The sequence below is a fragment of the Ostrea edulis genome, chromosome 9 (assembly GCF_947568905.1).
Source record: "Ostrea edulis chromosome 9, xbOstEdul1.1, whole genome shotgun sequence".
Lineage (NCBI taxonomy): Eukaryota > Metazoa > Mollusca > Bivalvia > Ostreida > Ostreidae > Ostrea > Ostrea edulis.
Window position 1 is genome coordinate 14,468,822 of NC_079172.1, and position 25,038 is coordinate 14,493,859.

The following is a 25,038-nucleotide window of genomic DNA, read 5'->3' on the forward strand; positions in this document are numbered from 1 at the left end:
AAGGAAAGGGTACTGAGGACCTATTCTAACCCGGATCCCCACGGGATCTGTTGTATAGAAGCGGAAACCCATGGCAAGCGAAGATGCACAGGCACTCGACGTTTTAAATATCTATAATTAAAAGAATTGTCATCCTGTAAACATAATATTGGATATTATGTTTACAGGAAGACATTTTTTATTATTATAGATATTCAAAACGTCGAGTGCCTGTGCGATAATGGTATTCAATACACAAAGGAAAGAAAATGACGATTTATCATTGTGAACTTCTGCACCATAGATTGGTTATTAATAACTTTTACAAGTTTCACGATAATGTAAGCTAATAATAAAGCTAAAATATCAAAATGCTTTGTGTAACTGTGTATGAAAGTTCTAGACTTTTGTAATATCGGCGTTGATTGCACTGTGATGTTATACATTGTCGTTTGGCACATGTTCTCGGCGACGATATATGCACGTGTTCCCTCACGGACCAGATTGTTGTCTGTTCGCACATATTGTATGTATGTGCCGGGACAAGTTTGTGTTGTTTGTTGTTTTTTTTTTTATAACGGTACATACTGTCGTTGGAGGTCCATTGGAATATATCGACGCCGGCAGCGATAGATGAAGGAGGGGGGGGGGGGGGGGTAAGATAATGTATAGGGGGGAAATAAATCGCGGTGAATTTTTTTTTACTATATTCGCAGTCTAGACAAATCCGCGAATTTAAGAAACTGTGAATATTTATATTTCTATTATTCTTTGATACACAATGTGTTTTTAAAAAAGAAGGGGATTACAGTTATTCGAATCCGCGAATTGAACCCGCGAATGTGTCTAAAATTAAAAACACGCGAAAATCACAATCCGTGAAATTATTCCCCTATACAGTAACTTTTAAATTAGATATAAGTATCGCTGTGGAGAATATTTATCTGTGGTTATAGATGCTGATTTGTTTAATGGAAACAGATCCTTGTGCGATTCCAATACCATTTTCAATGGAGGTAGTGGTTTCCTTTTTGTTAATCTCATCAATTTATTACACGTGTGACTTGTTTCATTAATTGATAATATAAAGATAAATTTCAATTCAACATGTTTTTACTTTCTCAGTAGCATGCATGTATAGGACTACATGTGGTACTATAGAACTCTTTCTCTCTCCCTCTCACGCGTACTAAATATCTTAGGGAACCCCAGTGTGCAATGATTGGAAATTTGTTATGATACATTTTTCTCTCTCGTAATTACGATTTCTTTTCTCGTAATTACGATTTCTTTTCTCGTATTTACGATAATGGAATGTGATTTTTTTTTTTTTTTACATGATACTAATACACGTTCGTATAATGATTTGATTATAATCATAATATAGAATTTGATATGATATTTCGTACTTACGAGATCGAGAAACAATAGTAGTTATCTCGTATTAATGAGATCTTTTCTCGTAATTACGAGATAATGGAATGGGATTTTTTTTTTTTTACATGATACTAATAGGCTTTCGTAATTTCGATTGCAGTATATATTTGAAGTTTCATATGTGATATTCAGATGACCATTAAAGTCCATAACGTATGCATTTCCGTACACAATGATTTTTGTCATCTGCCAAAAATATACATTAGTTGATTGATGATATACATGCTCACATTTCTTTCTTCCTTTTTTATGTAAATAGACATTCTCTTCAGGAAATTATTTCTTGCAAAATGGAACTTTAAAGACGTATATTTTAAAAGATATCCTTAGCCAAATTCTTAGGAGTTGTAGATCAAACGAAACTTAAAAGACATGGTGATTAGAAAAACGTAATTATTACCTTGAAAGGAAATATCAATGAATATCGTCTTGAAAATTCCATTAAGATTTAGCTTAATTAATTTTCGTCCGTCAATAATCACATATCAAGCGTCGGCTCTCTAAGATCAAAGGGTGAGATATTCTGAGGTAGCATACTCAAAAATATATCCTTATTCAAATTGTATTAAAACTCTCAAATCGTGATCTCCGTTCTCTATAAGGTAATGGATACTTTTTAATATGTAAAAACAGCACGTCGGATACATCTTCATTATTCCGAAATGCCTCTCCCTTAAACGATTTTAATTTTTTATGTGTTAGAAAAACGCTTGACTTCATTTGTGGGCCCCAATTTTTAATATGCGAACACAACACACGTCATGTTCTTTTCATTATTCCGAAATGCCTCACCCTTGAACGATTTAATTTTTAGGTGGTAGAAAACGGCCGCTGACTTCATATCCATGTACTTAACGATGCTTGATACAGACAAACTTTTTTCAAAAACGATGAAGATGAAAAACTAGATTAATGTTTTCATAAGTAAAATGAATACAATTTACCGTATGGAATGTAATTTAATTTCCATCATTTCTCAATTTACTGCACACACAAAAAAAAAAAAGAAGAAGAAATCTATATAAAGTTATATAATGAGGGTAATATATTTAATTTTTGAACATCATAGAAAATTTACAAGTCTCTTGTTTTTTAAGGAATTTATTTGTACTTATTATAACCAAACAAAGCCAAAAACATATATACCAATCCTTTTTGTTTACAGCAAGCGTCCTTAACATTTGTTTTCTTATTTCTGCTTTTGTTATCTTTTATAGATTCAAATTAACCTACATTTCACTAATATTAAACTGTGAAGAAGAAGAGAAAAAAAAATATAAATGTGAATTTTTCGATGTAAAATTGAATATTGAAACTGGGTGTAGTCACGTAGAAGTACTCATCCCTATAGAATTGTCACGGGGTTTCACCTTTAATAGGGTACGTAAAGACCGAGACTTGGCCCAGAAAGATGACCTCCTACATGTTACAAAGGTGGCGAAATTTCTGTGTTTGAATATTGCTGTAATCACTTGGGTGGTGGGGGTGAAATCAAGAAAATGCTGAAAATATTGGAAAACAACAGATATTTCGGACCAGTATAAATCTGAATTAAACACGGTTGTATGAGTTGATACGATATGATATTTAGATTAATTAGAATTTTTTCTTGAAATTGCACTGAATTACACAACTAACTGTGTCAAGGAATAATTTGTTCTCTTTTTGAAAAAAGAAACATATTTTTGAATTTCTCAAAATCACCTAATTGCGGAAATCAAAGAAATTAAGTCATTCAAATACAATTTATATGCTTCTTTCCTTTTTCGAAACCTGAAATAAACAAAAGGAAGGACGTTGCCATTCGTAACGCGAACACTGAATGGTAATTATTCAGAAAATGTTTAATAGGTATAAATCATGGAAGGATCCCAACATTTTATTAATCAGAATGCAGAATATTCCACTTTAAATGATTCATAAATCAAACATTTTTGAAATGATGTAACATTGGTCAGGTGAGGTTCCATATTTTCTGTGAAAAATGTAAATGAATATTTCTTTATAGGAATTCTATATTCCTCTTTAATATGCATGTAAATTACCTTATTCTACATGTATGCTGCGTTTAAAAGAAGCTTGCATGGCGCATGTTTATAAGTAGAAGTCAGATTTTCTTTGTACTCACAAATATGAAATTGTTTGATCAATTGTCGTACCCCCTAAGACGCGCCAGTCTTTATATTCGATTTTTTCTCAACATGATTGCTTTTTAGTATATCAGGAAGCATAGTAGTTTGACAGCACCACCTTTTACATGGAAATTATTTATAGAGGAGCTTCTGAATATAACGGCTCAATTTGGCAATATCGATGTTTCGTGAAATTCACCACGAGACAGGAATAGATGATATAATTATATAGACATACCACGCACTTAGTATGCATTAATACTTTCTATGATTTCAAGGATAATTTAAGCATGATTTTCGGAAAATAGTCTATAACCTGACCAGTTTCACGCCAAAAAACTAAGGAAAATCGTTAACTGAATTCCATATGAGAGCATACAGTTCAAAATCCGTATTACTCTAAGTACAACAATGATATTCACCAAATGATTGTCTGAAATAATCCTCGTTTAACCGAATTATTAATCTTAAAATATTTTGAGAACCTAGTTTAATAAGATGACGATTTCTGGAAGATGGACAGAAAACAATATGAAAATTTGCATCGTTTCCTCGTGACAGAATGAGAGAAAAAGTCACTCGCATATAACCTATGTGATCTTAGAAGTTGATGGAAAGGCGGATAGGGCATACAAGTCTTCTACTCCCGAGATTAAATGTGGTACATCTCAGTTTCATTTTTCCCTAAAGGAGGTGGTTATTTTGAATAATGACATTTTTCAATCGATATAAAAGGAGGCCCGTTTCAGGTGATGTGATGACGTGGTAAGTAACATTACGAGAGTCTACTCGTGTCTGTGATACCGTCTCTAACTTGATGGCAGGGATCCTTGATATTATGAGAACGTTCAGCGTCTGTGTTCTGGTTCTGTCTGGCCTCCAGCCTCAGGTTAACACAGAGACAATCGTTAGATACCAGGTATTTGTCTTTCAAATTTATAATTTTTTTTTAATAAAAAGGAGTAAAAATAATGCTTAATTAAATATTTACATGGTCCCGAGGAAATTTGACTTTACGACAATCACTTTATTCTCATAAACTAATTTACATCAGCGTAGAGAACATACAAGATATGTCATTGTCATTGAGGAAATTTGACTTTACTTATTAAAAACGATGAAAGTTATTAGTGATAACCTACATTCAATAATCACCATGCTACTAAAGTATATTTAAAGGCTTGCCATCTCGCATAAAGGATATTGCTTTTAAGATCATGGAGTTAAAAAATAATAATCGAATTTTGTCCCACAAAGTCAAGTGTTGATTCACTTATGTTTTCTAAAGGGATTTCTATGAAAGGAATTATTTGTAACAAATGATATGAATAAAAGTGCAATCCTACTTTTAGGAAAATCATAAATTTATTATCATATTATTACAAATTAGTGTAGTAAGTCCTGCTTTTCTACTATGATTTATTCAAACGTAAAATAATTGACAGTATTTACATATATACCAAATATTTACCTGCAAAAAACGATCTCTCAGGTGATGAAACAGTATCCAGTGATAAAAATACCTATATTTTCGTTTCTTTAGCTAAATATTGAACTGTTGATATACCACAAAATCCTAGACTTATATTTCATGTTTTGTATGAGTGTTATTCTTGTAACAATTACAGTGTACTGCAGTACTAATTATTATGTATCACAAGGAGAAGAACCAATAAGATCTTGCTTGGCTTTCTCAAAAACTCTCAAAGTTAAGTTTGAGTTTTCTTTTATTTGAGCAGTCAAAATTGAAGTAAAATCTCAAACTTAAGTCCAAGTTTCGACTTAAATTTCATTTCGAGAAATCCAGGTCCGGTGTCTAAACCTTATATATAAATATGTATTATGTAATAGAATATGTTCAGATTAAATTAAAATAACTTCAAAATCATTCATAATAGAATCGCCAGATAATATGAAAAAATATCCTCGACAGAATCGCCAGATACGATCAAAAATATTCGCCGGTATCCGATTATGAAATATTCGCCAGATACTAACAAAATGTTCATGACAGAATCGTCATGAATACAAAAGAATATTCATAGCGGAATCGCCAGATACTATCAAAAACTTTCACCAGATACTATTATGAAATATTCGCCAGATACTAACAAAATGTTCATGACAGAATCGTCAAACGCGACATGTACATGTATCATGAACGCTAACATGAGTTGGCACTTTTCTCACCAAAAAATGAAATATCTATTTGTTGTATTGATTCCCGAAGATCAGTGATACGTGCGGAGTGATATTCCTCTACATCCTTTATCTGACCATTTCCAGATATGTTCTTTTGAAGGGAGAAAATTTTAGAAATCCTATTAGAGTCTTATCCTGGGTATTTTCTCATATTCAGATCAATCTCACCTCATTATGCATCTGTTATCTATTTGCACTCTCTCCGCGGAAAGTGGAAGTCGCCTGTAATATTAGAAGATTTGTTGAATGGGATCGAGCCCTGTAATATCAGATGAGATAATTAATGAGAGTCCTATTCTACATGTATTTATCAACACATTTAAATACATGTATGGGAGACAACATGTACATGATGTATGTGATCTGCACGGTTTTGGGGCCTAGGTGGTTTGTTTTACTGGCCTCCCAGTATTTTTATACTATGCTTGAATTTTGTCATTTGTGGAAACGCAATTTGATTTTCTGTTGTTTGACAAAAAACCGATCTTCATTGAAGTTAACGCCTGTAGCTTGGGCATAATAAAGTTTTACTTAAATATGCACACTAATACCAAATGCATGTAATAGTTTTTTTTTTACTTGATTATATCTAATTCAAAATTACATTTACGCAAAATGTCTTTGTAACTAATGATATTCTTAAGACAATCTTTCTAATTCATGCAAACTATACAAAGAATATTTAAATTCCTGTTAAATCTGAAATCCACCAACATCGTAAACTTCATAAGAGTTCGTATTTGTCTCACAACAACATCTGATTCATATCATATAGACTACCATTCTTAAAGATAATGACGTATATTATATACGTTTCCTTCCAGGACCAAATTTTATACAAAAATTGAAGGTTACAAACTGATTTTTAATGGAGACACATTTTGTCTGTGGATCTTGAAAAAACCCTGAAATTAATATCCTGGAATCTCATAGACAGACAGACGCTTGTTAATATCATTAATTGACAACGCTCAAATAATGCTGCAGGTTTAAAATTCATATGGAAAAAGAAAATTCAGAAGTTGTACCCTATCGGATTTATTTTCTTTATGTGACTGTCTGTGGTTTTGTCCTCGTATACAATTATATTTACTTTTGATTATGAAATTTGTACTTTATCATTTTACAATGCAGACATGCAATATAAATCTTGTCATAAAAGTCATAATTCCTATGAATGATTTAATCTAGCGTTACATTATTTCCGAGAATTTCCACTGCAAGGTATACTTAGAAGGAGCGAGATGCATTGCAGTTCCCTGTCAGGCATTTTCGCTGGTCATAATACCTGAGATCAATTATTAATATTTACATGTAATTTGTCATGTCCCTCAAATCAAGGACGTGCAATATGCATTCATTTTCACCGATTGTGACCTTTTTATGACAGTAATTTAACGTCCTTGAATGAAGTACACTGACTGATGCTAAAAGGCAACGAAAGACGAGCGCATACCTTAATATCTTTAATTTGCTGGGTGGTTGCAAGTACAAAAATTCAATATATGATTTCTCTTATTACAATTTTTGCATTTATTCCCACACAGTAAATTAAAAAATTTTTTTACAATGGAATAGTTATTTACATGGGTATTTCACAAAAACTATGAGAATGTCAGATTTGGATAAAACGACTAAACCGGCGATTCTCAGTTCCTCTGTTTATTATTTTTAAAACTTGTTTAAGGAGGCTCATTCTAAGTACTCTTTGAATTTTGATATTTGAATAAGAAATCTATATTAGTAACTTGTATTTATCATAGATATAATACAACCAGTTCAAACACAGCATGATATTGAATTTGGTAACGTAAACTCTACCGTACACTGTTTGTTATTTCAATACTACCTGTATCTACTATTAAGCTGAAGATCATAACAACAAGCACGCCACCAACTTCCGGTGTAAGTGCACGTGTCAAATTTCTTCAACTAACCCAAGCCGCTTTCTATGGGTCTGTCTGCATGCAGAGAATTACGTGATATAATAACAAAGAAATGTCTTCTTGTTGTGAAACAATATCAGAATAAACCAAGGAACAACTGTCGATAAGTTTTTGATTAATTAGAAATCATGGTTGAATTTCAGACACAGAAAGTACAACGTCTACTGTCCACTGTATGCAAATCCCAAATGCGTAATTTTAGATAAAAGAGGAAACACTGCATTTGACTTGGTTTCTGTCACATTCCAAGTTTATGTAACCTCAAACATATAATCTTAAAATTAAGATCGCGATATTTTACATTTGATGAGTGTGATCAAAATATTTTGTCTCTTATTAAAGCAATATCAGCTCTATGAAAAGTGAAGATAACGAACAGTGATCAATCTCATAACTCCTATAAGCAATACAAAATAGAGAGTTGGGCAAACACGGAACCCTGGATATACCATAGGTGGAATCAGGTGCCTAGGAGGAGTAAGAAACCCCTGTCGACCGTCCACACCCATTGTATGCCCTGTATCTTGATCAGGTAAACGGGACTGGTATCCGTAGTTAAAATCAATGTGCCAAGAACGGCTTAACAATCTGTATGAAACACGTCAAACAGCACTTGACCCGCTGATAGGTTTTATTGGCAAACTAGATTGTTATAACGACCATATATTTTGCGAAATACTGACTTTAAACGAGACTGTTGATACCCCTGCACCATTAACTTGTCTCTCAGTAGCCTGCCTCGATTTTAAAACTGATCATATGCAGAACCAGCTATCTCAAATTTCATTCCGTTGTAAATATGCAATCATGATAATTGTGTATGTAATTTTAACCATCATCGTCAAAGGGCGATCACTGCGGTGGTCTAGAGGTAGAGCGTTTGCCCTGCATACGGAAGGTCGGGATTCAAATCCCGGCCGCGACAGACCCAAGTCGTTAAAACAGGCAGTGACAATTCCATTGCCAAGCACTTGGCATCAGGTGTGAATGACATTAAAACGGATGTTCCGTGTCACAGTAGGTGTGGCACGCTGAAGAACCCTCACTGCTCAACGGCTGTAAGCGCCGAGCATAGGCATAAATTGGAAGCCCTTCATCGGTATTGATGACGTATCCATATGAGGGAAAAATTTTCGAGAGGGACGTTAAACAACATACAACCAATCAAAGGGGCATTGGCTGCCAAAATAAGACATAAAAACCTTTAAATTCTGAACCGTCATTAAAATGCTGCAAAGCATTTAAAAATGAAGAAAAATAAGTCTGAGAGTAAAAAAAGCAATCTCCAATCGTATTTTATGAAAATAATATAAAATACCTTCAAAATGACTTATTGATTTCCATACAATAACGTTTCAATCATTGTTTCTATATAAACAAAAGATATTCTAATGTTGAAACTACAACCAAAGATGTATCATGAAATTTAGTATGTCAGGGATTTTGTATGTTCTTTAAAGCTGTTTTAGTCATTTTGGTAACAATGGGCGAATAGAATTCTGGCAGGTAATGCCTCTTTAATAAAACTAAAATTAAGTTTCAGATTTTATCAAAAAATAGATTTCGGTTCTAATGAATACAATGTACATGTATATATACCATCATACAGGAATCATTTTAGTACAGGAAAACAATAAAGCAAATTTGCTTCATTCGATGCCTCGGAATAGGTTTTAAACACAAATATTATCTTTTTCTGTCATTAAAATAGTAAATCACAATTTTACGACGAAATTTTTTTCGAAATTCGAATCTCGCAATACGAATGAGCCATCTGGGCTTTCGTAGTAGTACGATTTTATGAATGCTAGCAAACTGTGCAGCTACATGTACTACTAGTAATTAAGAAATTATAATGATATGTCCTGATTAAGGGTCAACAGACATTTCCTAGAGCAGATGTTGTCTAGTTTGGCGCCAGTTCAGTTCAGTGTATTCATTCAGATAGACATAGAGTGCAAAAGGTTATTTTGTACAAATTGACAAATTCAATATCGTAAAAGTCAGAAATAATATCTGGAGTTTATAAAAAATGCATTTTGCATTCATATGGGTTTTCACGTATTTAGAAATGTCTATCGACATCGATAGCTCTGGTCAAGAATACATGGATATATCTTTCAAATCAAACTTTGAATGTCAAAAGTATTTAATATCTTACTACAAAGATTAAGAAATATATTTGTAGAACGCCGTAGTTCAGACCAACAGCTTCCAGTAGAAACAGGGAGGTGGATCACCACTCTACTCTTTGAAAGATTATAAAAATTTTAGGGGAAAAAAAAGCAATAGATAGATATTGTAATGACACAAATGAACTGCAATTTTCTCAATGTCCAATCATCGAAAAAGTTGTGTATGTTTGTTCTTAAAATATACGAATTAGTCTGACCTCAATGAATTACTTTTGAGTTTAAACACGTTTCTTTCTTTCATTATTAATCTTCTTTCATTCCGTGCATCCATTATATTTGACCTGCAATATCTTTTTTTTTTTAAATTTGTTACTCGTACCTCATGTACCATGGCGTGTATGGTTATAGTAATTACACTGGACTTAATTAAATAAACGCCCTATCGCCTAAGTACTAGATTATCAAAGAATACAAGCAACAACAAAAAATTCTGAAGTATTTGATAATGACTAGAACTCATCCTTTTTTCTTTACATAAATAATACCTACCACAAATATACATGTATCTCAAATGTACAAATAAAACGAACTATGACCCACTTAAAAAAAACGAACAAAGAATTGAATAGCAAAATTCACACGAAAATATAATTTTTTCATCTCCCAAGGCTTTGTTTAAAATCTCACATTGTATCGTTCAGCTGAGAATCCTTAACCATATCCATGCAGCGACAGTTTTGTTTGTATAGGATAGGGTATATTTTTGGGACAGAATTAGACATAAATATTTTTTCAATATCCGCTATTTGCCAGTCCTCTTATTCCTATTTCCAGTTTTAACTCTCTTCTTTTTTTTATATTGCGACAAAGAAGAGAAATGTCCTAAGCTTTAATTGCATAAAACAAATTCAAATTTCTTATTTTTTCCTGAATAAGAACATGCTATTAAGAAAACCCTATAGGGAATTGTGATTAATTTTCAATGCATCTACCACATTACATTCATACCTCCGCAACTCCTGGGTATCAATTAACTTACGCTTTGTGGTGTTTCAGGACATTTTACAAAATGCTGAGTTTCGGGATAAAGACCCACTCAATTGCTTTCTACTACGGAACATGAAATAACTCCAACACATCAATTGATGGAATAATGAAATAATTTTCACCTCAATAAAGCAACCTTTCTCAGCTTATCAATGCTGATATTCATGCTGAAATTCAAAATATTATGTACAGAAAAACTTGTTATCTATTAGATTAAAGAGAGAGGAAAAAAAAAACACAGAAAAAAAAAACCCACACACAAACTTGATCAATGAAATGTACCTAATTTATCCAAGAAGTATAACATAGTATCATTAGAAATGGACACTGGTCTTTTGAATAGGACGTTACCTAGAGTCAGAGATCACCTGTCAGGACCAGCATTGATACGAAAAAGAAACCTTATGGTCATGGTTACAAGTGCAATGTCGAACTTGGTGGTACTTCACCTAAACCTGCCGATGTCTCTTATGAGTGAAAATTCTAAAATAAATCTATAGAAAAGAAATGAATTGACAATAGATATCAGTAATACTTCTTAATTAATTAAAGAACACGATGAAAAGGTTAGGATAACGAACAGTGACCAATCTTATAAATCCTACAAAGAATTGTACACACATATATATATTCTTTCTAAGATGAATATTTCTGTAACGAGCATGGCAATGTCACATGTTGAATGAAAATATTTGGTCCTAGTTTCTATGATCACTATAGGATTATGTAACGAAAAATGTCCACGTAGAATGTTTTGACTATCTTTTTGTATTATATATTTATCAACATATATTTCAAAAGTATTTTCAGTATATACATGTACCATGGACTAACGAATATTTTTTCACAACTCAAATGAGATGATTTATACTGGGTTAAAATAATGCATTACTATTTATACAATATTTGTACTAAAATACTTCTATTCAAAATAATATATGATAAATAAATCATTCAATATACAAAACAACATACATGTATACACATTCAAATACATGTACGTTCATAAATTATCATAAGAAGTTAAGTGCATTTTGAGTATTTCAAAGAAGCTACAACCATTTGCTCGGCATGTGAAATATATTCCAAAAGCCTACAATAAATATGTTTTGTATCAATTGATATAATACAACTATGAGTTTCTTTCAATAATAAAATTTAGCGGCTAAAAAAAATTAGATTTCAGCTATTTTTGAGATTATGATATACATGTATATAACAAATATGAAAAACTGCAAATTTTTAATGCGCCAATTTACAACAGCACTTTTGTTGAAGTTGTTAAAATTTAATCAACAAATTAAATATCACTCGTCTCGTCTTTAATAAATTCAGGTATAGATGTAATCAGGACAGTGAAAAATACATATTCAAAAGACAAGAAGTTGATTAAGTAAGTGAAAATATACAGAAATTATTTCAAGGTTTGAGACAAGTAGAAGGCAGTAAATGCATGCAAAGGACAGGGCACCTATATTTGTGTTTCTTTCAAAGACTTAAATAGGTACAGGGACATGTTACGGGAATGTCCAAGAAAAACAGCTAGAGTATATAGCCCAAGTGAGAAAATGAAGACTTCTAAATGTTATTCAGATGTCATGATATGACTTAAGCTAATACATTACTTGGTTCCAAGAACATCTCCTCACACGTTATTTTTCAGAAAGGATATTCCTCTTTAGCAAAGAAATGAAATGTAAGGTTTAGGGACAATCCTTTTTAAAAAGTTTTTTTCCCTCTATTAGGTAAAGCAATAGTTGTCTCGTGGTAAAGATATTTGGTTTGAGATGACCATTCAGGCAGGGTGTAGCAACAACAAAAGCGTGCTCTCTATACTAAAGGAGGTTTTTTTTCTAACAAGACCCACTCACAATCTGAGATTGCCGAGTTAAAAATTATAACATGCGATTTGATGAAAGATTAGTTGCAGCTCTTTGGAAAAAAATATTGGAATAGACCATTTGATTCCTTGATGACCTTAAACTGAAATAGACCTAAATGAAAAATGAAATTTTGTAAACTGAAAAGTGAAGATAACGAATAGCAACCAATCTCATAAATCCAACACATACAAAATTAAGAGTAGGACAAACATGTGGCCCCGAACACATCAGAGGTTGAATCAAGTGCCCGTGTTGACCGGTACATCCGATATGAGCTTGATCAGGCAAATGGAGTAATCCGTAGTTAGTCAAAATCAGTAAGTAAAGAACGGCCTAGCAATTGGTGTGAAACACCTCAGACAGCATTCGACCTAACGACAGGTTGTATTTCCAAATAAGGTCATGCAATATAACAATCACAGAATTTATTCAAATGCTGACTTCAAACGAGACTATTAAAATCCCTGTAACATCAAAATATTGGCCAGTAGCTTGCCTCGATATAAAAATTGATTATATGCAGAACATGTTCTCGTGTATCGAATTAGTTGAGAGACGTAAACACCTTATGCAGGAGATAATGGAATATTGCTACATAAACAATGGAAGATGACTATAAAAAGCTGAAGACATCCCATGTGTCATAAAGTTGAGTTGTCAGTTTGCCATCAACATCTATATACTATACATGTACTCTTGGCTTGTTGAAATTACACAGATACTTTACAGTCATTTTGAAACGTTATCAATATAGATTTCATTCATTCACAATTATCAACGTCTAATGTGTTCGATCAGTTTGAAAATTTAACTTAAGACTATTCTCAGTTGAGCCTGGTCGATTTAAATTTTACAATGAGTTGCATTTCTGCAGCATATTAGATATTAGCGAAGCCAACCAAAATGTAGGGTGACATGAATGACCCAATTATTTTTTTTATTCTAGAATGATATCCTACATGATTCGCTGCAAGAAAAAGTTATCAACTTTTTTTTATTTGTCTCACAAACACAGAGTCTTCAATCTATTCGCTATGCCATAACACATCTATCACTGTGTCACCCCGAGACATTAAATGTTGTTCTTATTCCCTGCAATAACAGGGTAATTTGAAACATTTTGAATACATGATAATTTTCATCATCATTAGATCTTAAAACGTCTTTCCAAGGACAATTGAATTACTCTTAATGTGTCTGAGTGATTTTTATATAATTCATAACTTTCTCGTCCTATAGCAGGAACAATTAGAATCAGCTGTGTGCGAGGAGGATGCGGTCTGTACGGAGCTCATGGAACTTCCGAGGGATAACTACTTCAGTTTGATGAGCTGCTCGTGTCCAACAGGAACCACTTGTCCCACTCGAGCTGGTGACTCCACTCTACCTTTTGGAAGAGGTCGATGGTAAGAAACATTCCAAGCCAGACCCCATCCTGTTGTTTGCTACTATGCGTCAAACTCACAAAATATCTTCCCGTGGGGACCTGGTTACAATAGGTCTTCAGTACCCCCTTGCTTGTTGTAAGAGGCGATTAAATGGTGCAGTCCTTCGAATGAGACCGCAAAACCTAGGTTCCGTGTCACAGCAGGTGTGACACGATAAAGACCCCCCTCACTGCTCAAAGGCCAAAAGCGCCGAGCATAGGCCTAGATTTTGCTTGCTTGGTTGCTTACATATTGTTTAGCGTCCGTCTCGAGACTTTTTCACTCATATTCAGACGTCACCGGCGTAGGTGAAGTCCTATGCTTCTCCCATGGGGATCCGGGTTAGAATAGGTCCTCAGTACCCCTTGCGACTAAATGGGACGGTCCGTTGGATGAGACCGCAAAAGTCAAGGCCTCGTGTCACAGCAGGTGTGGTACGATAAAGATCCCTCCCTGCTCAAAGGCCGAAAGCGCCGAGCATAAATTGAGATTTGGCAGCCTTTCATCGGCAATAGTAACATCTCCGTATGAGTGAAAAATTCTTGAGTTGGACGTTATGGTAGATCCACCCTCGTGTGATTTATCAATGGTTTAAAGTTGAAAAACTGTATCAATTTCCGCTCATTATAATTTAATTTAATTAATAACCAAAGAAAATTATATGCTGCCACCTTTTTAAGATACCAGACAAGGCAGACATACACAAACAGAAGTATGCGTGAACATCAGAAAATCCCACATATTTTTAAAACATCATAATGAAAATTAGATAAAATCTGGTTAAAGTGACATTTTTTTAATGTCAACAGTTTAAAAAAAACTGCTCATATATAGATATGTATAAATTAATTGTGGATATAAGGGAAATCATTGTATAATAGACATAAAGTAGAGGAAATACCAACATATAGGAGTTATTGCCCTTGTCAACATTTTTTTCATTATAAATAATCTATGGATTGATTGTATATTGTTTTACGTCCCTCTCGAAAGTATTTCACTCATATAGAGACATCACCACTGCCAGTGAAAGGCTGCAAAATTTAGGCCTATGCTCGGTGCTTATGGCCATTGAGCAGGAGAGGATCTTTATTGTGCCACACCTGCTGTGACACGGAACCTCGGTTTTTGCAGTTTCATCCGAAGGACCGCCCCATTTAGTCGCCTCGTACGACAAGCAAGGGGTACTGAGGATCTATAGAATAGCTATTCTAATCCGGATTCCCACGGGACTTAATTTGATAAAGATTTTTGCAAAAACCTATGACATCACACGAGGATCAATCTACCTTAAACAATATAGTGTACAACCAATCTATGCTTCGCACTAAGTGTCATAGTAGTGAGGGTTCTTTAACGTGTCATTGCCTGTCGCCTCCGATTTGAAGGTCATGTTTGAAATACCCGTGATAGCCGAGCATTTTGCGAAAGGGCCTGTCATATTCACACCTGATGCCGAGCGTTTGGCGATGGAACTGTCACTACCTATATAATTACTTATGTAATATTTTCTCTCACATTTGTAAAGCGCCTTAGAGAACTAATGTTGATAGGGCGCTATATAAATCTTTTAATTACCTGTTTTAACGACTTGGGTCTGTCGCGGCCAGGATCTGAACCCCGACCTTCCGCATGTGGGGTGAATGCTCTACCTCTAGAACACCGCGGCGGGCCATGTATTAGAGAAAGAATACCGACTACCTATGCTAAATTATCCACTACTTTTTTGTATACCAATAAAAACAAACTACATAATTTTTCAGTAAAGAAATATGTCATATCAAAAAAGAATAAGACATACTGAAAAGGAATGGAAGTTGGCTCGGACTATACGTCATCAAATATAACTACATTGTATTATATGATTTTCCCCACCATAAACTATTGCACGTAGATTTCAATGCAGTAGCTCAGTCGCCAGAGCGCTCACTTCAAGAACAAAGTCAATGATGTTTTGTTTTTTAAAAACCTGTTTAAGATGTCTTCTAAGTACATCGTTGAGCTATGGAACACGATGTACACACTTTATCGTCCATCTCCCATTCATAATACAACGTATATGGATTCTTTATAGGTAGTGAATTAGTCATTGTGATAAATACCTTATAATATTCACATTAGAACAGTGTATTCAAAATACCTATCGTAAAGAAATTATTATTCATCAATTTATGCGGTTGATTGCTTTTCTTTTGAAGTTGATAAATTTCAGGAATGTGGTCATCCCTGTAGTTATTCTATGGTATGTATATCAGTCGCAGTTCTCAGGAAATTAGGATAGAAAAAAATAGAGGATACAATTTTGATTTAGTTATATTTTGTGAATATCTCTCTACAATATTCCAAGTTTCAATGGAATTCAATATGCTCTTCCTATGTGTTCGTTAAGTGAGAATAAAAAAGAAATACAGGAAAAAAAGATTAAGAGTTGGCGTTGGGAAGAGGAAATTAACTGTATGTAGATTGTATATTTCCACATTAGGAAATTAACTGTATGTAGATTGTATATTTCCACATTAGGAAATTAACTGTATGTAGATTGTATATTTCCACATTAGGAAATTAACTGTATGTAGATTGTATATTTCCACATTAAATGAGTGTAGATAGTATATTTCCACATTAAATGGATGTAATTTTGATACCCCAGGTATGGATTGTGCCGTCCAGTTTCTGACATACCAGAATGCCGTCCAGGAGAAGTGGCAAGGAAACAGTACAATGGTGTCCGTGATGTGGGATACCTCAAATACACTCAGGTACAATTTACTTCAAATACACTCAGGTACAATTTACTTCAAATACACTCAGGTACAATTTACTTCAAATACACTCAGGTACAATTTACTTCAAATACATTCAGGTACAATTTACTTCAAACACAAGTACAGGAAAAAATAACCTCAAATCCATGTAAGTACACTTTACCTCAATAACACAGATACACAATCTATCTTCAATACCCACTTGTACAATGTACCTCATGTGCGTACATTGGGACTGAATTATTAGAAGCAGTTCTTTATTTATGGCTTGGCAGCCTCCTTATTTCTTTGACTTTTCGACAGTTATGTTCTCTCACACGAATTTCACAATTTTCTTTGTCCAGGTTTTCACAAAATATTGTCAGAATATTTTGCTTCTGCTTCCAAAGACTGATTTCACTATGGTGCCTCTAGGTTTTGTTGTCCTGGTTTGCTTTCCTCCAAATCCATGCAACCTTTTGATTTTTAATTTCTGTATCACCTGCATTTGTTACGCCACCTCAAATACAAACACGTACACGCCAGCTCAAATACAAATAGGTACACACCTCAAATACAAACAGGTACACACGCCAGCTCAAATACAAATAGGTACACACCTCAAATACAAACAAGTACACGCCACCTCAAATACAAACAGGTACACGCCACCTCAAATACAAACACGTACACGCCAGCTCAAATACAAATAGGTACACGACACCTCAATTACAAACAGGTACACGTCACGTCAAGTACAAATAGGTACACGCACCTCAAATACAAACATGTACACGCCAGCTCAAATACAAATAGGTACACGACACCTCAAATACAAACAGGTACACACGCCAGCTCAAATACAAACAGGTACACACGCCACCTCAATTACAAACAGGTACACGCCAGCTCAAATACAAACAGGTACATGCCACCTCAAATACAAACACGTACACGCCAGCTCAAATACAAACAGGTACACACGCCACCTCAAATACAAACAGGTACACGTCACGTCAAGTACAAATAGGTACACGCACCTCAAATACAAACACGTACACGCCAGCTCAAATACAAATAGGTACACGACACCTCAATTACAAACAAGTACACGCCACCTCAAATACAAACAGGTACACGCCAGCTCAATTACAAATAGGTACACGCCACCTCAATTGCAAATAGGTGGATATCCAAGGCTAATGCTTAATATGTTGGTTGGTTGTTTTGTGTCCTGTCGAGAAATTTTCACTCACGTTGAGGCGTCACCAGTTGTAGGTGAAGTACCACAAATTTAGATTTATGCTTAGCGCTTACGACCGTAGCAGTGAAGGTTCTTTAAGATGTCAACGCCTGCCGCGACACGAGACCTCCGTTCTTAAGGTCATATCCGAAAGACCTGTGGTTCTCACTTCTGAATACCGAGAGTTTGGCGAAAGACCGTGAAATATCTAGCGTTTGGCAAATGACCGTGCGTTTGTAATTTTTCTATATTATTTATATATAGCAAACACAAAATCAACTTGTCTTATCAAATGTATTCATCAAAAAGAGGCCTATAGACTACAACGTTCATCCGAGTCATTTTGCTCAAAGATGAGTAATGGCGCAATATACGCCAATACCCCATATTGAACGATTATTTATGATTCATATGAAAGGTGAATATAACGAACATTGAGCAATCTCATAACTCCTATAAGCAATACAAAATAGATAGTTGAGCAAACACGGACCACTTAACATACCAGAGGTGCGATCATGTACCTAAGAGGGGTAAACATCCCCTGTCGACCTGCCACACCCACCGTGAGACATAGTCTTGATCAGGTTACCGGAGTTATCCGCAGTCAAAATCAGTGTGCCAAGAACGGCCTAACAATCGGTATGTAATACGTCACACAGCATTTGCCCCAATGATAGATACCTGAGGTTCATTGCATATCGTTTTGACACACTGCAATCATTGTGTCTCGATTAGAAATTTTATTAATTCAAAAGCGGAAAATTCCTCAATTTCGACATCAGCCATGTCGGACGATTTTGGTGGGCTTTCGCTTTGGGAAGCATATTAAAAATAAAATAACCGAGCGAGATAAGATAGTTTTCATTCAAATTCTGAAGTTAAAGAGATATCTCTCAAAGTGAAATTGATATCTTCCGAAGTGAAAGAAATTTCTCTTCCTGAGAGAAATATCTCTTTCTGAGAGAAATATCTCTTTGCTTACAGAAATATAAATTTTTCTCTATAAAACAAGATATATCTCCCTAAAATAAGAGATAGCTTTTAAAATTAGAAATATATCTTATTTTCCTAATAGATGATAAAATGTCTTGCCATATGATTGGAATCAAGTTACGGAATCAATTTAACATGTCTGTTCCTTCCTTTTTTGTAGATTAAATGCCTGTGCCCCGGGGACGGTCAGATAGGAACTATTCCTACAACGGTGTGGACGAAGACTAGGAGAGACGATCCTAGGGCCGACTCCGTGTTTGAATTCAAATGCGCAGGTGTGTAGGTATAACACTTTCCTGATTATCAAGGATATGGTTATAGATAGAACGTTCTTGTTAAATGTGTAAACGTGGGTGATTTTTTCGTTTGAAACTTAGAAAACTTTTAGGATTCACATCTTTCGATTATGACGTCACAAATAATGTGCTTCTATCATACCGTCACAGTTGTACACAGGACAATATTTATATTGCAAATCACATTTTCCTCTATGAACCAACCAATGGTTCAGCGCGCGACACTATCCGTTCACATTGACTATGAACGGATTATGAACTAGCTTAAAGCACGCGACTGAGAGAGTGTAATGGTTTGAAAAAAATAGAACATCTGTTACAAAGATCTCGTAAGTCACACCTTTGGATTAAGATTGTAAACTAACGTGGATTATCATCCCAATCTTGCGGTCTCCTACCTCCAAAATACAGTGCACTTTGCAATGCTGATAAAAGGCTGCGTGAGACGAAATGTGACACCATGTCTATGTGTTGACGTACGTCACAATAACTACTGTGACAGAGGCTAGGAATTCGTTTTATGCAACAAAATAGAAGCAACGTAAACAAACGGTGTTTTAGTAAATGAATATAAATATAAGAAATGAACATCACTTTTGAACTGTTCATGGTCAATATGAACGGATTTGGATTTGAAGCAAAATCTCTGTGAATCGCTAGCGCGATTCACAGAGTTTGCCTCAAATCTAAATCCGTTCATACTGACCATGAACAGCTCAAAAGTGATATGTTCATTTCTTAATTATATATCATTTCTGAGTCATATTACATACATGTAAGCAAGGGAAGCACTTACATATTACGTCATGTCTAAATAAGCATGTGCTCTTATAGTAGCTGATGCAGACAATTAAGAATTAAATTTCTTTTTTTTTTTTTTTTTTTTTTTTTTTTTTTTACAATACACGAGGGCATGAACTGCAAGGCTTTATGCCAGCATACTTCATGAAAAGTATATTGTCGTGAAGAGTTGCTGTTCATATCCACGTGTATTTTCAAAATGAAATTCACATATCCCCCCCCCCTTTTTTATTTCTGTCGGCATTCCCAGTCGTTAAATAGTGGTACTATATTTATCAAGATTCATACTCACATCGTTCACATTCATGAGGAAATGTCTATCAATTTAATTGGTAAAGATATTGAAGGTAAAAACATTGGAAATGTAAACATTTTGTTATAAGTCATACTATGAGAGAGAGAGAGAGAGAGAGAGAGAGAGAGAGAGAGAGAGAGAGAGAGAGAGGGGGGGGGTAAATTATGATTGATAAAATATCCGCCATATCGTATAAATCACTTTTTTAAGAAGGTTTTTTTTTTTCAAAATTACTATAACTGTTGCAATTTGATAGCAGTGATTTTTCTCCAAGAAACATATTTATGACGATCTTTTTAAGAAAAAAAATTTGGTACGTTCTAAAACGGTTATTTATATTTATAAGTACAAAATTGTCTACATCGTACATTTTATATTGCATGTATTTTTCAAATAGTATGAATTTTTATCAAATTAAGCAATTGGAATATGAAATTTAACCAGGATCATATTTTTCAATAGTACACCAAACCTCTTTCACTTCGAAACATTCATCAAATAAATGTTCCATTGTTTCGAAGTGGTAATTGCAAAAAAATACGGTAAATGACTATTTCAATTTGAAAGAGATAACAATATACTGGAGATATTTTTGTGTAGAATCTGAAATTATAGCCAATAATTTTCTTAATTCTCTTTTTACTTTGAAAAGAGTTCATCTAGTTTTCTCCATTTTATCTCATTAAAAGTATAACCATTAAATCTTCATTTAGAGACTAAATTTATTGATGCTTTCTTTTCCTTAATTGAAATGTATATCCCTACAAACCTTTTCTTTTTAAAACTGAACGTGCTGGGATATAGAACTCGATTTTCATCCGAATGCTCTATGCTATTTGTTGCTAAATATTAGTTCTAACGCTGTCGTTTTAATTATAAGGCCAGCGTAGTCGACAAATTTGGTTTTCCCTTTGGACTTAATAAGGCGATGATGGCTTCTAAATTTCCCTTGAGAATCAAACCAATCAATGAAAACGCCATGACTGTTTTACAATAGGATTTTAGAAATACTAAAGCTTTATCATTTTAATGCTGTACCAAAGATGTTCAAAGAGAACATACTTATCTTTTTTTTAGATTTCACACCTATGATCTTGATTCAGCTAAAGAGTAGTTCTTTCTAAAACTAAAAACGCTACATGATTTACTAAAATATATAACAAAAAAGCGGCCCTTAACCGGATGTCACTAATTTGTGTTCAATTTTGCAGTTATCCATTGTTATATCTGGGTCTTACATTACTACATTTTAGGACATTGTAGATTCTGTGTATAATTTATCATTTCTAATCCACCATATAGGTCGCTCTTGGAACACTGATTTTTGACTACGTATAACTCCGTTTACCTGATCAAGATGTAGGGCTCACGGCTGGTGTGACCGTTCGACAGGGGATGCTTACTCCTCCTAGGCACCTGATCCCACCTCTGGTATATCTAGGGCTCCGTGTTTGCCCTACTCTCTATTTTGTGTTGCTTATAGGAGTTATGAGATTGATCAGTGATCAATCTCGTAACTCCTATAAGCAATACAAAATAGATAGTTGAGGAAACACGGACCACTTAACATACCAGAGGTGGAATCAGGTGCCTAGGAGGAGTAAGCATCCCCTGTCGACCGGTTGATATCAAATGCTTTAAAGTGCAATAACTGTATTTATATCCACATTTTCGCCCAAAGAATGTAAGAAAACCAATTCCGGTAATTCACAGGGTTTTTGTCGCACATTCAATAAGAAAGAATAACATTGTGTGAATTTGCCATTTATCTTTGCTAACAAAATTTTATATACATAATCTTACATAACAATTAATTGACAGGGTTTAAATCAGATAATTTACAAACGATTTCGAATTAACTAATTAAAGTTTAATACAGGCTGACTAGAAAGTATTTATTACCGAACTACAAATCATCCTATTGGAGTTAAGTTTCCTTGATTTTCGCTGTTGTAAGATGCATTCGGTCTCAGATAATGTTGAAGGATAATCAATCTCTGTCATTTCATTTCACTGAAAAGATAACCCTAAAAGATCAAATGTAGCGTTTCCCCAGTGAAATATTTTTTTTCAATAGGGAACAATTCTTTGGAAAAATTTACACTGCCTGTCCATATTATTTTCTTTTTTAATGAATTTGGTGTCAGTTCTACAGAGTCGAAATAGTCTTATTATCCACGAATGCTGTCTATTGTCTCAGGAGACGCAAAAATACAACGAGGTATCATTAAGATATTGTGAAAATTCATATTCTTCATTCGCAGTTGTGAGATCTTTAAAATCTTTATTGATTCCAATTAACATCTCAGCGCCTTCAGCACAAAGCAAAATGAAGTACGGTTATATTCCTACTACATAATCAACTGTTGTGTCAAGTTTTAAAATCTACCTCCAATTACCTTAAGTAGAACATCAAGAATTGTTTGATCAGTTGTTGTAAATTGAATAATTTCACAATCCATGAATTAGATCCAAAAGATTTTAGATATTGTGGTTTAACCAATTTGATTTTGCTTTTAACCAAGTCTAACTAACCTTTGTCAGCTAGTTAGAAATGACTGGATTTTCAGAAGCATGTACGGTACCCTTAAATACCATAGGTTTAACATACATGTATTATATTCCTGGTGGATAGTGTGAGCGATATTTTGTTCTCACAGGGGATGTAACTCTCCATGTCCAAACTCTGTTACAATCTCAAGAGATAGTAAAACTCATATTGATGAAAAAGGACATAATTTTAAGATTATAATAGTTTTAAGCTTGGAAATAAATGCAGATATATCCATAAAATAGTTATTCATTATTTTATTTTATTTTTTTACAAAAAATATAATTTGTATGAGTCATTTGGACTCATTTTAATTCTTTCAAAAAATTTGAACAAAATGACCTTAAAGTTTACTATCCTTTTCATCTTTGTGTATGAAAACGTGAGGAGCAATTTCATAAATCCTATAAAGAAGACAAAATCGAAAGTAGGACGAGGCCCGCAAATTAACTGGTCGGTTAAAAAGCTCTACAGAGCTTGTGTTTGATTTGTTGAATGTGTATAGTGCCGACATTAAATAAAATTTACTTACTTTACTTTACCAGATTGAGTATATTAAACAAAGCATTGATTATAGTTTTGGGCTTTCAGAATACATGTATACAGCACATCTACTTCAGGCCAGCATACTTCATGAAGCGTTTATTTATATCTTTTACATGTATTTACATTCTAATTTCATTTCTATGGGAATTCCCAGCCGTTAAAACTGGCGCGCTATATTTATCACATGCACATTTTTCATAACTGTATCGCATTCATGAGGAAAAGGCTACCATGACAATTTATAAAGATATCAAAGGCAAAAACATTAGAAATGAAATTTATATTATGACAGGGGATGCTTACTCCTCCAAGGCACCTGATCCCACTATTCTCTTTAGAGAAGTCCAGAGGCATAGCCTTCATGAAGGCTATGCCTCTCGACTTCTCTAAAGAGAATACTGATTCCACCTCTGGTATATCCAGGGGTCCGTGTTTGCCCAACTATATCTATTTTGTATTGCTGATAGGAGTTATGAGATTGACCACAGTTCGTTATCTTCATCTTTCATATGTATCATGAATGCGTTGATAACAACAGCATCTCATTTGTGACGAAAGACAAAATTAGGAGAAATACAATACAGCACGAGATCAATCATTGTAATTTTTTAAAAGTATGAATCGCAATATGAAAGACGTATTACAGAATATGACAATAGACCGTTAGATTTGACGCTGCTGTAAAGATCACAGTACACAATTGATAAGATGTATGCGTTACAATATTTCACAACTGAAAATCTACTGAATGGGTATAACTTTCATTTTCAAATAGTCAGTACGTAAAGTGTAGTGTGATGGCTATTCAGATAATTTTCATTCTTATTTACATGTAGGTGATGGATGTCACCTACCCAACCGCCCACTTCCTTATCCAACGTTTGAACATTTTGTTATATGTAACGAATTATGCGTGTTATGAAATAAGTTATATCTAGAATACTCGTTATCAATGCGAACATATTCATATAAAATCTATTTTTTTTAATTTCCAGACCAGACTTACAGGCTAACCAGTAAACGCGGAGGGCGTGGTCGAGGAAGAGGAGCATTCCGAAAATTTTACTTTTATAAATAGTTTATCATCGAATGGAAAATTAAGAAAACCAAACGTCATACACATATGCACTTCAATCGAATGATGTAGAAATGTTTACCAGATTTCTTTACGCTGAATGAAAAACGAGTGCAAATATGTTTTATAGTATTTATAGAAAAATAAACTAGCAAAAGAATTGAACTTTTCTACTCTTAATTTGCTTTCAACTCACAGCAATTGCTTTCTTGGTTAATTATTTCATCTTTCAGCAAAATCTACATGTTGGACATATGTAGACGAACAGGCACTTCAAGCTGTATGGTCCCGCAAGTTTGATGT

General features: G+C 34.1%; 1 protein-coding gene across 1 annotated transcript; it reads left to right on the top strand.

Moving 5' to 3' along the window:
• The first annotated feature begins 4,307 nt into the window (after positions 1-4,307).
• Positions 4,308-24,897, top strand: LOC125658417 (uncharacterized). The gene is made up of 5 exons (XM_048889682.2): positions 4,308-4,467; positions 14,001-14,167; positions 16,839-16,947; positions 19,332-19,446; positions 24,656-24,897. Exons 1-5 carry the CDS (start codon positions 4,366-4,368, stop codon positions 24,736-24,738), a joined length of 576 nt encoding a protein of 191 aa, XP_048745639.1. The 5' UTR covers positions 4,308-4,365; the 3' UTR covers positions 24,739-24,897.
• The last annotated feature ends 141 nt before the right edge of the window (positions 24,898-25,038 follow it).